The sequence below is a fragment of the Bidens hawaiensis genome, unplaced genomic scaffold (genome assembly GCF_021521415.1).
Source record: "Bidens hawaiensis isolate Kalapana, Puna unplaced genomic scaffold, B.hawaiensis_p1.1 tig00037590_1, whole genome shotgun sequence".
Lineage (NCBI taxonomy): Eukaryota > Viridiplantae > Streptophyta > Magnoliopsida > Asterales > Asteraceae > Bidens > Bidens hawaiensis.
This window is the reverse complement of record NW_027505489.1, coordinates 81,932-95,973: the sequence shown is the minus strand read 5'-3', so window position 1 is coordinate 95,973 and position 14,042 is coordinate 81,932. Positions and strand designations below refer to the sequence as shown.

At 34.5% G+C, this 14,042-nt stretch overlaps 1 protein-coding gene and 1 pseudogene across 2 annotated transcripts; one reads left to right on the top strand and one right to left on the bottom strand.

Annotated features, from left to right (window-relative positions):
- The first annotated feature begins 325 nt into the window (after positions 1–325).
- On the top strand, positions 326–4,531 carry LOC143613483 (endoglucanase 9-like; annotated as a pseudogene). Its single transcript, XR_013150125.1, has 6 exons — positions 326–692; positions 1,085–1,382; positions 1,503–1,982; positions 3,040–3,169; positions 3,240–3,415; positions 4,157–4,531. The product of XR_013150125.1 is annotated as an endoglucanase 9-like (transcript).
- A 448-nt stretch (positions 4,532–4,979) lies between these two features.
- On the bottom strand, positions 4,980–14,038 carry LOC143613482 (glycolipid transfer protein 3-like). Its single transcript, XM_077087170.1, has 5 exons — positions 13,813–14,038; positions 13,630–13,685; positions 6,045–6,175; positions 5,821–5,956; positions 4,980–5,171 (listed from the first exon to the last, which is right to left on the bottom strand). The coding sequence occupies exons 1-5, from the start codon at positions 13,997–13,999 to the stop codon at positions 4,980–4,982; spliced, it is 702 nt and encodes a 233-aa protein (XP_076943285.1). The 5' UTR covers positions 14,000–14,038.
- Between the last annotated feature and the right edge of the window lie 4 nt (positions 14,039–14,042).

The window sequence follows — 14,042 nt, the reverse complement described above, 5'->3', positions numbered from 1 at the left end:
GATAAGTGGATCCAAGGGGTTAAAAATTTAAAATATGGTTGCAAGTTCATTACGTGTTTCCAGCATAGAGACCAAATTAATGGTGAACTCTTTTTTGCATTTTTCTCCAATTAAAAGCAAGCAAATGAATAATTCGTTCACAATTTTAAACAGTAATTATGTTTTGGATTTATGGAGATGACAAAATTTGTTAATTAATTAATTGGAGCACTTTCCAAAGCCATGCGCGCTCGTCGATGAATTCATAGCATAACCATAACCAAAAACATATATCACTTTCTCATAAACCACCAAATCTAATTCCTCCGACTCCATCCCATCTCCGATGGACACTGCCGAAACCGAACCCACACTTTACATCCACTCAATCTCTCCGGCCTGTCGCCTTCTGCCATCATCGAGCCAATGGAACTCAATCGAAGTCAACTTCAGCCTCTTCCCTCAAACCCGAAACACTTGGGATTACGAATCCATCCCTTCAAGATTCTCAAAATCCGTTGATTTCAAACTAACAGTTATTAATAAGAAAAACTTCAAACGCTTCATTTATGCTTCATCAGCCATTGTATCACTCATTATAATCCTATGTTTGTTGTTACATTTCTTGTCAAATAAGTATCGTCATCATGGTGCAACAAAAGACTTGACACTAGCACTTAAACATGCTCTCGTTTTCTTCGATGCTCAGAAATGTACGCAAAACTTATATTTAATGGAAGGGTGTTCGAGTTGCTATACAAATCAACATGACTGTCACATCATACGAGCCATATGATGCTGTTATACGTCTCGTATGATGTCAAGTCAAGCCTGACCGTTTTCTTATGTCAAATAAGTGAAGCATATGCTATGTGACATATGATTTTCCCCTTAATTATACGACCTATTTGGCTATTTTTCTCCTGTTACACACCTGTATGACCATTTTCCCCTGTCATACGGCTGATATAGACTATACGACACGCATGACATGTCAATGGTGCCTAGATAATGTGTCAGTTATGTTTGTATAGCTCATCAACATGATATAGTGACGAAAACTTTATTCATAAATTTTTCTTTTCGTTTTTGTTAATTTTGGCAGCTGGGGTGTTGTCGAAAGATAACATGGTTAAGTTTCGAGGTGATTCTGGATTAGATGATGGGAACAAAGTCTTGTTGGTGGATTTTATGACTCCGGAAACAATATTAAGTTTAGCTTTCCTGCAGCGTATATGATCACGTTGTTGAGTTGGTCTGTGATCGAATATCATCCAAAATATGAAGAGATAGGAGAACATGATCATATCAAGAGTATAATCAGATGGGGCAGTGACTATTTGCTCAAGCTTTTTATCCATCAGAATGAAACTTCTCCTGGTTCGGCTACTTTGTTTTCACAGGTACACTAAAAACTCACAATTGCGATATGTTTTACTGACAAAGTGATCTCCTTAACCAGCCTTTTTATGTAAATGTGTCGTAGTTAGACTAATTAGTTTCCTAAACTTAATTATTTATAGGTAGGTGCCATGTCAAACAACAAAACGTCGACTGAGGACGATGACAATTGTTGGCAAAGACCAGAGGATATGAGATACACAAGACCGGTCTCTAGTTGTGACCAGACCGCCTCAGATCTAGCTGGAGAGATTATTGCAGCACTTTCAGCAGCATCATTAGTTTTCAAGGAAGACAATAAATACTCAACTAGTTTAACCAAAACCGCAATGGAGTTATTTGATATAGTCACAAAAGATGACCCCGGGTTTGTTCAAGGTATGTATACAACGAAAGAAGAATGTGGAGGACAAGCTAGAGGTTTCTATAACTCAACAGGGTACAAAGATGAGTTAGTTTGGGGAGGGACATGGTTATTTTTCGCTACAGGTAATACGAGCTATCTTAGATATGCTACTGAAAATCTTGTTTCGGCTAAAGAAGAAGAAGTATCGGTAGATAAAGGCGTCTTCTATTGGAATAACAAGTTCACTGCTAACACGGTATGTATTCATGTCAATCATGTGCTTCTAGTCTCCATTGATTTACAAGCTTGACTTCTATGATCCAACCTACCAATTTCTTCCCAAAGATCATGAATAAGTAATTCAGTTTTTTCATTTTTTGAGAAAGAAGCATAACCAACTCGAATCATTGATTTATTATTACAAATTAAATGATAATGATATAACCATAGAAGATTAAATGGTTTTTCTCTCTAATTATTAACATACAACAACAAATATACCCAGTAACATATGAACACACGTACATAAATATATCAATTCAAGTCATCATCATCATCATCATCATCATCATCGTACTCAGTATATCCCACCAATAGCAATGCTATGGTAGGGTCTGAGGAGGGTAAGATGTAGACAGCCTTACCTCTATCCCATAGGGATAGAGAGGCTGCTTCCGGTGAGACCCCCCGGCTCGATAGTAGTTTTGCATCAAGCCTTGGACATAAGGCACATAGCACTCAATCATCGGGACACCGGCTGATCGGTGCATGTGCCCTTGTCTTTCGGCTATCAACGCCACCACATGACGCCTGATTAACCTTCCGCCACTTTTAACGTTATTTTCACGAGATTAGTAAAATAACGTCAAAATTAGTGCAATTTTACTTTTGCCCACCCGAGGGTTCACACATATATACATTATATGCGCGCACCGCAAGCAGGGCGTATATCAATTCAAGTACACAGGCTAATAGTTGTGTTAATATTTTAGATAAATACGAAAATAAATGAATGTTTAATGTTGATTCTCTAAGTTTATATTATTTACAATTTCGAATTGAAGGTTTCCTATCCAAGGGTGAGGGTTAAAGTCCCGTGGTAGTTAGAAATATTGTAATTTAGGAGTAGAGTAGAAAATGTGTGTGAGTTGCCATTCTAACACACACACATATATTATATACAGTCATGAAGTATTTTGATGATAGTGTAATCCTTTTCAATAAGAATCAATGTTGCATTTGGGATTTATATAAAACACAAACATCAATTAGATTTTTTCTTGGTACATATATTTACTTATTTTTATCTATAGGTTTTGTTAACAAGGCTCAGATTCTTTAAAGATCTTGGATATCCATACGAAGAATCCTTCACATCATCAACCAACAACGTAGACTCAGTCATGTGTTCGTATTTGTCTCCTACTATGCATAAAACACAAGGTACTTCTGTCTAATTTATATTGAATTACACGCATAAAGCACTCTTACTATTTTCTCTTGATACAAATAGGTGGACTGGTATTTCTAAAACCGGATCAGTACGCACCTCTTGAGTATGCAGCAACCACATCCTTTCTTAGCAAACTGTATAGCGACTATCTTGCTCTTTTGCCCAGGTCCAGTAGCAGTTGCCCTGATGGTACTAGTTTTTCAGTTGACACTTTGCAGGATTTCTCTATGTCTCAGGCAAGTGCTAAATTAGTTATCATAATTGAATGTTGAACAAAGAATCTTTAGTAATAATAACAAAATTGATAAACACATGGTAAGTGGGACAAAAAGAACTAAAATGAAGGACAACGGTTTTGATAAGTATTATTTTCTGAGTATTACATAATTGAAAACTAGACCTCTTTATATAGAGATTACAATTAAAAAGATAATAATAAACCTAATTAACCTAACTATTATAAGCCTATGGTTGAAGCCACCACCAAAATTCATCTTATCATATTGTGTCATATAGCGCTGACTGAACCTGATCCTTCACCCTACCCAGTCATGCCCTCCCTCACTTAAGCCTGTTGTGGTCTGTCAGCCTTTAGCGCTCCCCAAAACATCCCTCCACTCACCATTAGCGGCTGCGAGTGGGCTCGCACCCAACCGTTTGCGTCCCTGTTCGCTAGAAGGTGTTATGGTGTTCATGAGTGACGTGGTTGAAGCCCACTGTTCGGGCTTCCACAATGGATAGTCTAATATTCAGACTAGTAACAGAATAATGACTAAAAAATAATATTAAAGATAAATGATAAATTAAATTTTAGTAACTATGATAATCAATAAATTTTGCAAACAGGTGACAACTAATCATTTCTTGATTATGTTTTTGTTCCTCTTCGTATAAACACATAATTAGTATCGATGATCCCTAGCTAGCTAGCTAGCATCAACTTCAAATTCATTTACCTACTATTAATTTTGTTTTAGGTCAATTACATACTTGGAGACAATCCCATGAAAATGAGCTATGTGGTAGGATTTGGGAACAACTACCCAATACATGTGCACCATAGGGGTGCATCTATCCCATGGGATAATCAGTGGCATTCTTGTGCTGAAGGCAATACATGGTTGAACTCTGAAAAACCAAATCCTAATGAACTTTTGGGAGCTATGGTAGGAGGACCCAACCGAAATGACACGTTCTTAGACGAAAGGGATAAACCATGGTTCACAGAACCAACGATTTCTAGTAACACTGGTCTAGTTGCAGCGCTCGTGGCACTCCATGATCCTCCACATGGTGCAGATATATTAGGTATAGATAAGTCAGGCATCTTTCATAATATTCATCTAATTTGATAATTTTGAGTGTTTGAACTTTGAAGCTATAGAGTGTTACAAACCTGTTACTCGACTGCACAATTTTATATTAGTTATTCAACTATCATTAGTCATATACATCTCATGGCATTTACATACTCTACAACTGGGCACAGCTGTAAAAGTTTAATACTTACACAAGACTCAGCATGGGGTTTCTCTAGGTGAGAAAAAGGTAACTATGACAACATACATTAATAAAGCATGACAATTGTTGTCATATGTACCTTTACCAGATAGTGTTATATGATATTCTATGATCTACTGTGTGCATAATTTACAATAATACATATAGTGTTTGTTGTTTCTAAACCGATTTGGAATTCTCTTGGATCTTCAAGTTGCCTTCAGCCTATCCAAACCGTACGTTTCCTGCGGTATATATAAATAAATGTTGATCAAGAATCAAGTGTTGAAATTTCAAGATTTAACCCAAAATTAATATGGGATCACTAAAAATCAACAAGAAGCGCACCAAAATCGAGTGTATGTCATCTAGAAGTGGTATTAGCAAAGCCGTGAAGGTCTTTAAGTCATCTTTGAGTGTTTCTTCGTCTTTTGCTTCAGATAAGAGAATCTCAATGATGGCTTTGTTATCAGGAACTAGTTTCAGTGCAACCTGAAATTCCGATTTAAGGAACTGTTTCTTAGTATATATTGCAATACATGAAACAATATAAGACTGCTATCTCCTAAATGTGACAAGTGTATCATGTTAGAAGCATAAAAACTTCTTTACGAAACAATATTTGATACATCAAATTAATGTGAAACTTTTGGCGAATCCCACAACGCATTGACACTATTTGAGGAAAGAGTTTCTTATCGAACAACATTCTTATATGGATAGGCCAAAATGATATTGTTTTGTTCTATCCACATAGAGATACTAGGCCATAAGAAATTATCCTCAAATATAGTCAATTCGTTTTGGCACATTGGCGTGCATATGGGAGTAGAACTTAAATCCGCATTGAATACAAGGATGTGTGACCTACTTAGAAGCTACCACTCAAATTTGTGAGTTCCTATGGGCTAAAGCAGACAATATTAGGTATGAGGCTTATCTATGCTTCTAAAGAAGTGATAAAGATAAATGCGATATATAATTAATTAGTACTCTATAAGCAGAGGAAGAGATCCATCCATGCCATGGTTTTAGAAATTTGTGAGTTCCTATGGGCTAAAGCAAACAATATTGGGTATGAGGTTTATCTATGCTTCTAAAGAAGTTATAAAGATAAATACGATATATAATTAATTAGTACTCTATAAGCAGTGGAAGAGATCCATCCATGCCATGGTTTTAGAGTAGATTCGTATGCTTCTTCAACAGCGTGCTGCATGTCAACCGCATTATCTTTTTCTATCAACTCCAATAGATTCATTGTAAAGTCTAGAGATCTGTAAACATGAATTATATCTAGGATATTATAAGCCAGCAATTCAAATATAGTGAAGATGTTGTCAAGAAAGATTAATGGTCAGTTACCTAGTTAGCCAAAGGAAGGCTTTGCTAGAACTAGTAACCTTTCTTGACATGCCTTCATGTGCTTCTTTCTTAAGTATCTCCACAACATTAGAATAAAGTTTAGGGTCTGATTCTTGCATCTTCTCCAATCTCTAAGGGTCAAACATGAAACATAAACTCCAATAGTTCCAAATAATAATGATAGGTCAAAAGGAAAAAAAAAACGAAAAAATAATTGTTTTCATCGAATTTCTGGTTTAGTTATTTAAAAATAATTAAAAGTGTACTACAACACGTTAAAAATTTAATCGATCAACTCTATACACTGTATTTGACATATTCACAAATCTATACAATTAAATAAATAAAGCTTTCCTCTAGCCACGTGTCATTCATTTAGCCCACCCTCACTCATCCATTCCCGCCTATGTCCACAATCCATTTAGAAACCATTAACCCGGCCCGATTCTAATTGTTACCACCAGATCTTTCAAACAAACCCTAATTCATCCTTCATGTCCTCCTCACTGGTGTAATCAGGCTGTAGAATGCCTTCATCTCCGTTCGTCTCCTCTCCTGTGTTGCAGCCGCACCCACACCCGCCACCGCCATCGCCAACCCCGTTTTCTCACCGGATTCCACTTCTCCGGTGTTGCAGCACCCGCCACCGCCACCGCACCAGCCACCGCCACCGCCGGTATGCTATAGTTTTTGCTTTCTGATTTGATTCGTTGTTCTTTAACTATTAATATAAACCTTAAATCGATTTGATTATGTATTTAGGCATTAATCGATTCCACTTCTCCGGTGTTGCAGCAGCATGTTCGGACCGCCAGTATGCTATAGTTTTTGCTTTCTGATTTGATTCGTTGTTCTTTAACTATTAATATAAACCCTAAATCAATTTGATTATGTATTTAGGCATTAATCGATTCCACTTCTCCGGTGTTGCAGCAGCATGTTCAGACCGCCGGTATGTTATAGTTGTTGCTTTCTCATTTGATTCGGTCTTCGTTAATTATTTATATAAACACTAAATTGATTTCATTATGTATTTAGGCATTAATCAATTCCACTTATCCGGTGTTGCAGCAGCATGTTCGGAGCGCCGGTATGTTATAGTTGCTTTCTCATTTGATTTGGTGTACGTTAATTATTTATAGAAACACTAAATCGACTTCATTATGTACTTAGGCATTAATTGATTAATAAGCGTCATCTTCGGTGTTCGTTAGTTATTTATATAATTAAGTTAGATCAAGTTATATTACTCTGTCATCAACTCGATTACATTTGCTGTTCGTTAAATTTATTTTATATAAACACTAAACTAATTTCATTATGTATTTAGGCATTAATCGATTCCACTTCTCCGGTGTTGCAGCAGCATGTTCGGACCGCCGGTATGCTATAGTTTTTGCTTTCTGATTTGATTCGTTGTTCTTTAACTATAAATATAAACCCTAAATCGATTTGATTATGTATTTAGGCATTAATCGATTCCACTTCTCCGGTGTTGCAGCAGCATGTTCAGACCGCCGGTATGTTATAGTTGTTGCTTTCTCATTTGATTCGGTCTTCGTTAACTATTAATATAAACCCTAAATCGATTTGATTATGTATTTAGGCATTCATCGATTCCACTTCTCCGGTGTTGCAGCAGCATGTTCGGACCGCTGGTATGTTATAGTTGCTTTCTCATTTGATTTGGTGTTCGTTAATTATTTATATAAACACTAAATCGACTTCATTATGTACTTAGGCATTAATTGATTAATAAGCGTCATCTTCGGTGTTCGTTAGTTATTTATATAATTAAGTTAGATCAAGTTATATTACTCTGTCATCAACTCGATTACATTCGCCGTTCGTTAAATTTATTTTATATAAACACTAAACTGATTTCATTATGTATTTAGGCATTAATCGATTCCACTTCTCCGGTGTTGCAGCAGCATGTTCGGACCGCCGGTATGTTATAGTTGCTTTCTCATTTGATTTGGTGTTCGTTAATTATTTATACAAACACTAAATCGACTTCATTATGTACTTAGGCATTAATTGATTAATAAGCGTCATCTTCGGTGTTTGTTAGTTATTTATATAATTAAGTTAGATCAAGTTATATTACTCTGTCATCAACTCGATTACATTCGCTGTTCGTTAAATTTATTTTATATAAACACTAAACTGATTTCATTATGTATTTAGGCATTAATCGATTCCACTTCTCCGGTGTTGCAGCAGCATGTTCGGACCGCCGGTATGTTATAGTTGCTTTCTCATTTGATTTGGTGTTCGTTAATTATTTATACAAACACTAAATCGATTTCATTATGTACTTAGGCATTAATTGATTAATAAACATCATTTTCGGTGTTTGTTAGTTACTTATATAATTAAGTTAGATCAAGTTATTTTATATATTACTCTGTTGCAGCACCCGCCACCGCCACTGCACCAGCCACCGCCACCGCCGGTATGCTATAGTTTTTGCTTTCTGATTTGATTTGTTGTTCTTTAACTATTAATATAAACCCTAAATCTATTTGATTATGTATTTAGGCATTAATCGATTTCACTTCTCCGGTGTTGCAGCAGCATGTTCGGACCGCAGGTATGTTATAGTTGCTTTCTCATTTGATTTGGTGTTCGTTAATTATTTATATAAACACTAAATCGACTTCATTATCTACTTAGGCATTAATTGATTAATAAGCGTCATCTTCGGTGTTCGTTAGTTATTTATATAATTAAGTTAGATCAAGTTATATTACTCTGTCATCAACTTGAATACATTCGTTGTTCGTTAAATTTATTTTATATATACAATTTGTTAACTTGATTGATTTATGCTCAATCAAATTACTATGTTAAGTCTGGACTTTTAAAAAGAGAATCTTTTTTTGTAACATGAGATACGAAAAATTTATAAAAAAAATAGACATTCAAATAAATTATAATACACATTTTTTTCGTAAAGACATTAAATTTATATTAATCATGACGAAAATTGAATACTTATGCAGCTTAAAATTCGGACTAATATACGCTCATTCAATAATTCTTTAATTAGGTAAATTTATATTAAATATATAATTTTTTAGGTTGACTCATTTATGCTCAATCCATTATCTATGTTAACTTTTGACTTATATAAATATATATTTACCCCAATTTATAATTGCTTTAATTAAGGTCAAAATTTACTAACGTAAATCATGGGCACTGATTAATTTATAACTTTTAAATTTAATGTATTTTTGTTAACATAAAAGGAATCTATACTATATAATAAATAAAGCTTTCTAATGCCACATGTCATCACCAAAATGTTTCTTACCAAATTTTTCCTCCTCTCTCTCATATTAAATACATTTATCCTTCTTATTAATAGTTTTGTACTTCATTTTTTTTCTTTTTAATCTTTCATTTTTCTCTTTTTAATAATTTTTTTCTTGATTTTAAAAAATTAAATACCAGCATAAATATGTTATTTTTTTGTATAAATTTATTGTATTGGTTATTAATATCAGTTTTTGTAAAAGTAACCAATTTTCACATTGATTTTGAATAATGATTGAAAATTTTAATGTTTTAAATATATTATAAATTAGTTAATTAATATTAAGGTTTTATAATAAATGATATTATTGGATGAAGAGACAAGGTTAACTTAAATTTAAAATTTCAATAAACTTTTACCTACTAAGACTAGGTGTAGTGGCCAACGTTTTGGTGAAAACGCGGGGGGTACACCGCCCCCCCCCCCCCCCCCCCCGCGTTATGTTGACTATTTTTTTTGTGCGTTGTATCTAAAACGCGGAGAATGGCACGCAGATCCAAAAAAAAAACCGTTGGTCTTGGAGCCGTTGGGCTTTTTAAAAAAAATTATATTAAATATATTTATACTATATAAACAAACCAAACTCATATTTTTTAACACATTCCTTCCAATCTATACCAATTTACACAAATATTTATATCTTTTACACTAATATTTCTACCATCATGTTTCCAAACAACAACCAAAATATTCTCGGTTTCGGTCAATATGCCCATCAACCCAACCAAAATCCACAACCGAACCAATCTACCGCCCCGACGCCAACCGTATCCGTCCCGCAAATGTATGACCCGCAAATGGTCGCGTACATTGCATATCTACAAAACGGTATGCCAAATACGGTGCCCGGTTTTCAAAACCCGACGGCGAACATTTTTGCCGGTTCGGGTTCCCAACCCGCCCCGGAGACCCAACCCGAGGTCGAGTTCGTGTCGGAGACACAACCCGTCCCGGAGACCGTAGGCGGTTCGAGCCAACGCAGACGTTCGAAAAAACACGCAAAGAAGCCCGCCGGGGAACCTCGGGTTAGAAAGACGGTGATCCAATGGAGTCCCGACGAGTGCGTACTATGTGCTCGTGCTTGGTGCCAGATATCGAAAGATGCCAAATGCGGTAGGTTTTTAACATGCATATATATTTTTTTAAATTTCTTATAACAAACATTAAAATTGTAATGTTTTTATTTTTTTAGCGAACTATCAAAAAACGGGGGTATTTTGGCACAAAATTATAGAGAGGTTTCACAACCTTGGCGGGGACTCGCGTCGAGAAAAAGATTCATTACTGTCGAAATGGGGCGACATAAACACTAAATGCATAGCTTTCCATACGGTTTTCTCTCAGATGAATCAAATTAGGAGTAGCGGTGTCTCGGACGCGGAAGTCATGGATAACGCGTTGGTTGAGTTTCAACATAAGGTCGGTGGGACCTTCAACTACTTTAGCATTTGGAAAGACCTATTGAGGTTTCACCCAAAATGGGGCTTGGTGTTGGGTGTCGAAGCCGAACGACGGTGGCCCGAGTAAAAAAAAAGTCTAAAACATCGTCTTCGGTTGATCCAGACACGCCCAGTTCCGACGCTCGAAACTTCAACTTAAGCGATAATGACCCCGTGAATACTACCGACATGCCTCGGCCTGGGGGTAGAAGAACCAAAGGCAAAGGAAAGGGGAAAGGGGCCGGTTCGTCGTCGGCAACGGGTTCGAATCCCGAATTGGAAAGCCAATTCTAATTAATGAACTCTCGACTCCAAGATTTACACCAACTTGGAACCCAACGACTTCAAGTAAATTTGGACGCCGTCGACCTACTTCGAAGGAATGAGATGGACAAAGACATCGAGTGTTTATCAAACGAGCTATCCGAAGACGACCCGATAGTCCAATCTCTAAAAGCCGCTCGACGAGCGAAAATTTTAGAAAAATATAAATGAGTTTTAGTTTTATTAGTATTATTTATGTTTTTTTATTTTAATTTGATGTATTTTTGTTTAATTTAGTTTAATGTATTTTTTATTTGGAAGTTTAATGTAATTTTTAATTTTATGTTAATTTATTTAAATGATTTAGTATTTAAAAAAAACAAATAAAATTAATAATGACCGGGCGCCACGTGGCGCATAATGCCTGGGGGTGGGAGTTATGACTACAGCCTGTTTTTGTACAAAACCATAACTCTGACTGGGCGCCACGTGACGCATAACCCCTGGTAGTGGAGCTTTATGACTACACATGGTCTAAATATATATGACTGTTCACTAAATTTCAAGTTTTTTCTTTCAAAACCTTAAAAGACAAATTCAGTGTTTATGTTAGTTTAAATGAGCCGGTTTTTTAACTGATTAATGTATCAAACATGGTTAAGGTTAAAACAGTTTATGATTAGAACGAGTTCGGTCACGGGTTGGTTTAAAAATTAACCATTTACAACTTCATTTTTTAATTGATTATTTAATCAACTCATCGTTTATGTTAAGTTCATCATCATAAAAATTAAAAATATATATATAAACACTAGACTACATGTTTTGGTTTTCAGGTAGATAAGACAACTTTTTATCTTTGGCATACAAATGTTAGACATTAGCACACTGTTAATCAGATGAAAAATTGACTTTGTATATCCTTCTATTATTGAAGTTTTCAAAAATATAGAATTCTTTAGTGAATGAGTTGTAGTTGCACCAAAAAAATGAGGTCGTACAAAAAAATTAGCAAACGTTTGTTATCCATGTGTCCGGGAGATGAAAATATTACCATTTTTCAGTAAAATGATACCTTACAAGAAAGTATTAGTTTTATGATGTTTTAAATGGCCTCAAATATAAGGTTGTCAAGTCATAGATTAGTCCTAAAGCCGATGTTGAAGTGATGTTACTTAAAATAAAAAAAAAACTAGAAAATTGGTCTATGCAATGAAACTAAACTACATATGAAAATACAATATGATAGTCGTGCTATAAAAGCCGAAATCATATCCAAAATTAATATTGGAACACATACTTTTATTCGTAAAAAAAATCCTACACCTTTAGATAAAATAATCAATTTCAAAGAATGAAATTTCACTTTATTTTTGTTTTGCAATGACGATTAATAAAAACTAAATTTAATCTTTAGGCAATTTATTTAGCTTATGGTCAGTTATGTGTTGGATTATTTAGAGTTTAAAGCAAAAACAATGTGAAACTACTAAGTTTTGATATATAAAATAAAGTTACAAATAAAATTACAAATATTGTGTAAAAAGAAATATTTTAAAATTTATGAATTTTGTAACAACTTTTTATTTCCATATTGTGTATTGTGTAATTTATTCTACCGTATAATATATCTTTATATTTATTGAAAATATTTTTTGTATTTTACATTATGTTATTATTTAAATAAATTTATTTATTTTAACCCGTGTGCTACACGGGTAACTAACCTAGTTAAAAATATATAGACCTATAATAGAGTATTTAAATCTGAATATTCACATTTAATAATATGGAGATTCGGGTTCACACTCCACATTACTAAACGTCTATATAAATTACTAAAGTCTCAATATATACCTATTATAACTTATGCATAAATTTATAAGATCTAATAGTTATTAGTATTTATATTAGTAATATTTACATGTATAAGTGTAGAATTTTTTATTGATATAATTTGCAGTGTTTTAAAAACCGGTTCAAACCGGCCTGTTGAACCGGATTTCACATAGCAGGCCGGTATTTTGGATCCGGTATTTTGGCCAGTTTGCTATAAAATCGTACCGGCGGTTTTTCTAAAATACCTATTTTACCGGCAAACCGGTTTTATGTCCAAGAAAATTTTGATATTTGCGGCCCATATTTTATCAAAATTACTTTTAACCCAACAATTAATACTCAAATGTGTAAACTTTAGGACTGTTTTTTTAAAATTGAGTGATTTTGTATTATTTTTTTAATATGTTTAAAGTAGTATTTGAAGAAAATTATAAGGTAAACTATTTAAATGGTTGAACCTTCCGGTATAACCCGGTTCAACCGGTTATACCATTTTTTAGCCTAATCCAATACAATTAAAAAAACCTTTTTTTAAAACATTGATAATTTGCTGTGTTGTTCGAAAATCAAAGATTCAAACAACACCTTATGCATACCCTTCTCCTTTTTGTTTCTGTTTTTCTTTTTTTGCAAAATAACAATCCACTTTGAATAAAATATCTGCAATATTTACATATGTTTTTAGACCGAGAGTAAAGTACAAAGTAAAAGGGGGCACCTGTATATTCCTACTGATGTCTTGTCTCAGAACGGCCATCGTTGGCCCTATCTTATCTGCGAAACAAAAAAGTCACAACTTTAATGAAACTCTAGAAGATTACTAGATATACCCATCTCATAAATATAAATATGTATATGTGTAGTGTAGTGTATATATATTTAAAGAGAGAGAGAGAGATACCAAGAAGATGGAGAAGGAAGTTGCAGAGAGAAAGGAAAGGTTTGAGGGGCAGATGAGTGTCATTCTCCTGATTATTTGGAACAACAGGATCATGATTGAGCTTCATGACAGCTAACAAAGAAAGCTCTTCAATGGCGGATCTTAACTCTGATGAGTTTTGTTTCTCACTTTCTCTTCTTCTCTTCATCTTTTTCTCTCTGACTTGTGTGAGGTTCTGTAGCTTGTCGTGG

Bases quoted from the DNA above. Each gene is read 5' to 3' on its own strand.
- LOC143613482 (XM_077087170.1), bottom strand. From the start codon at position 13,999: ATGAAGAGAAGAAGAGAAAGTGAGAAACAAAACTCATCAGAGTTAAGA. The intron at 13,686-13,812 runs GTATCTCTCTCT...TTTGTTTCGCAG, and splicing joins CTTCCTTCTCCATCTTCTTG to ATAAGATAGGGCCAACGATG. The intron at 5,172-5,820 runs GTACTAATTAAT...TCGGAATTTCAG, and splicing joins TCTCTTCCACTGCTTATAGA to GTTGCACTGAAACTAGTTCC.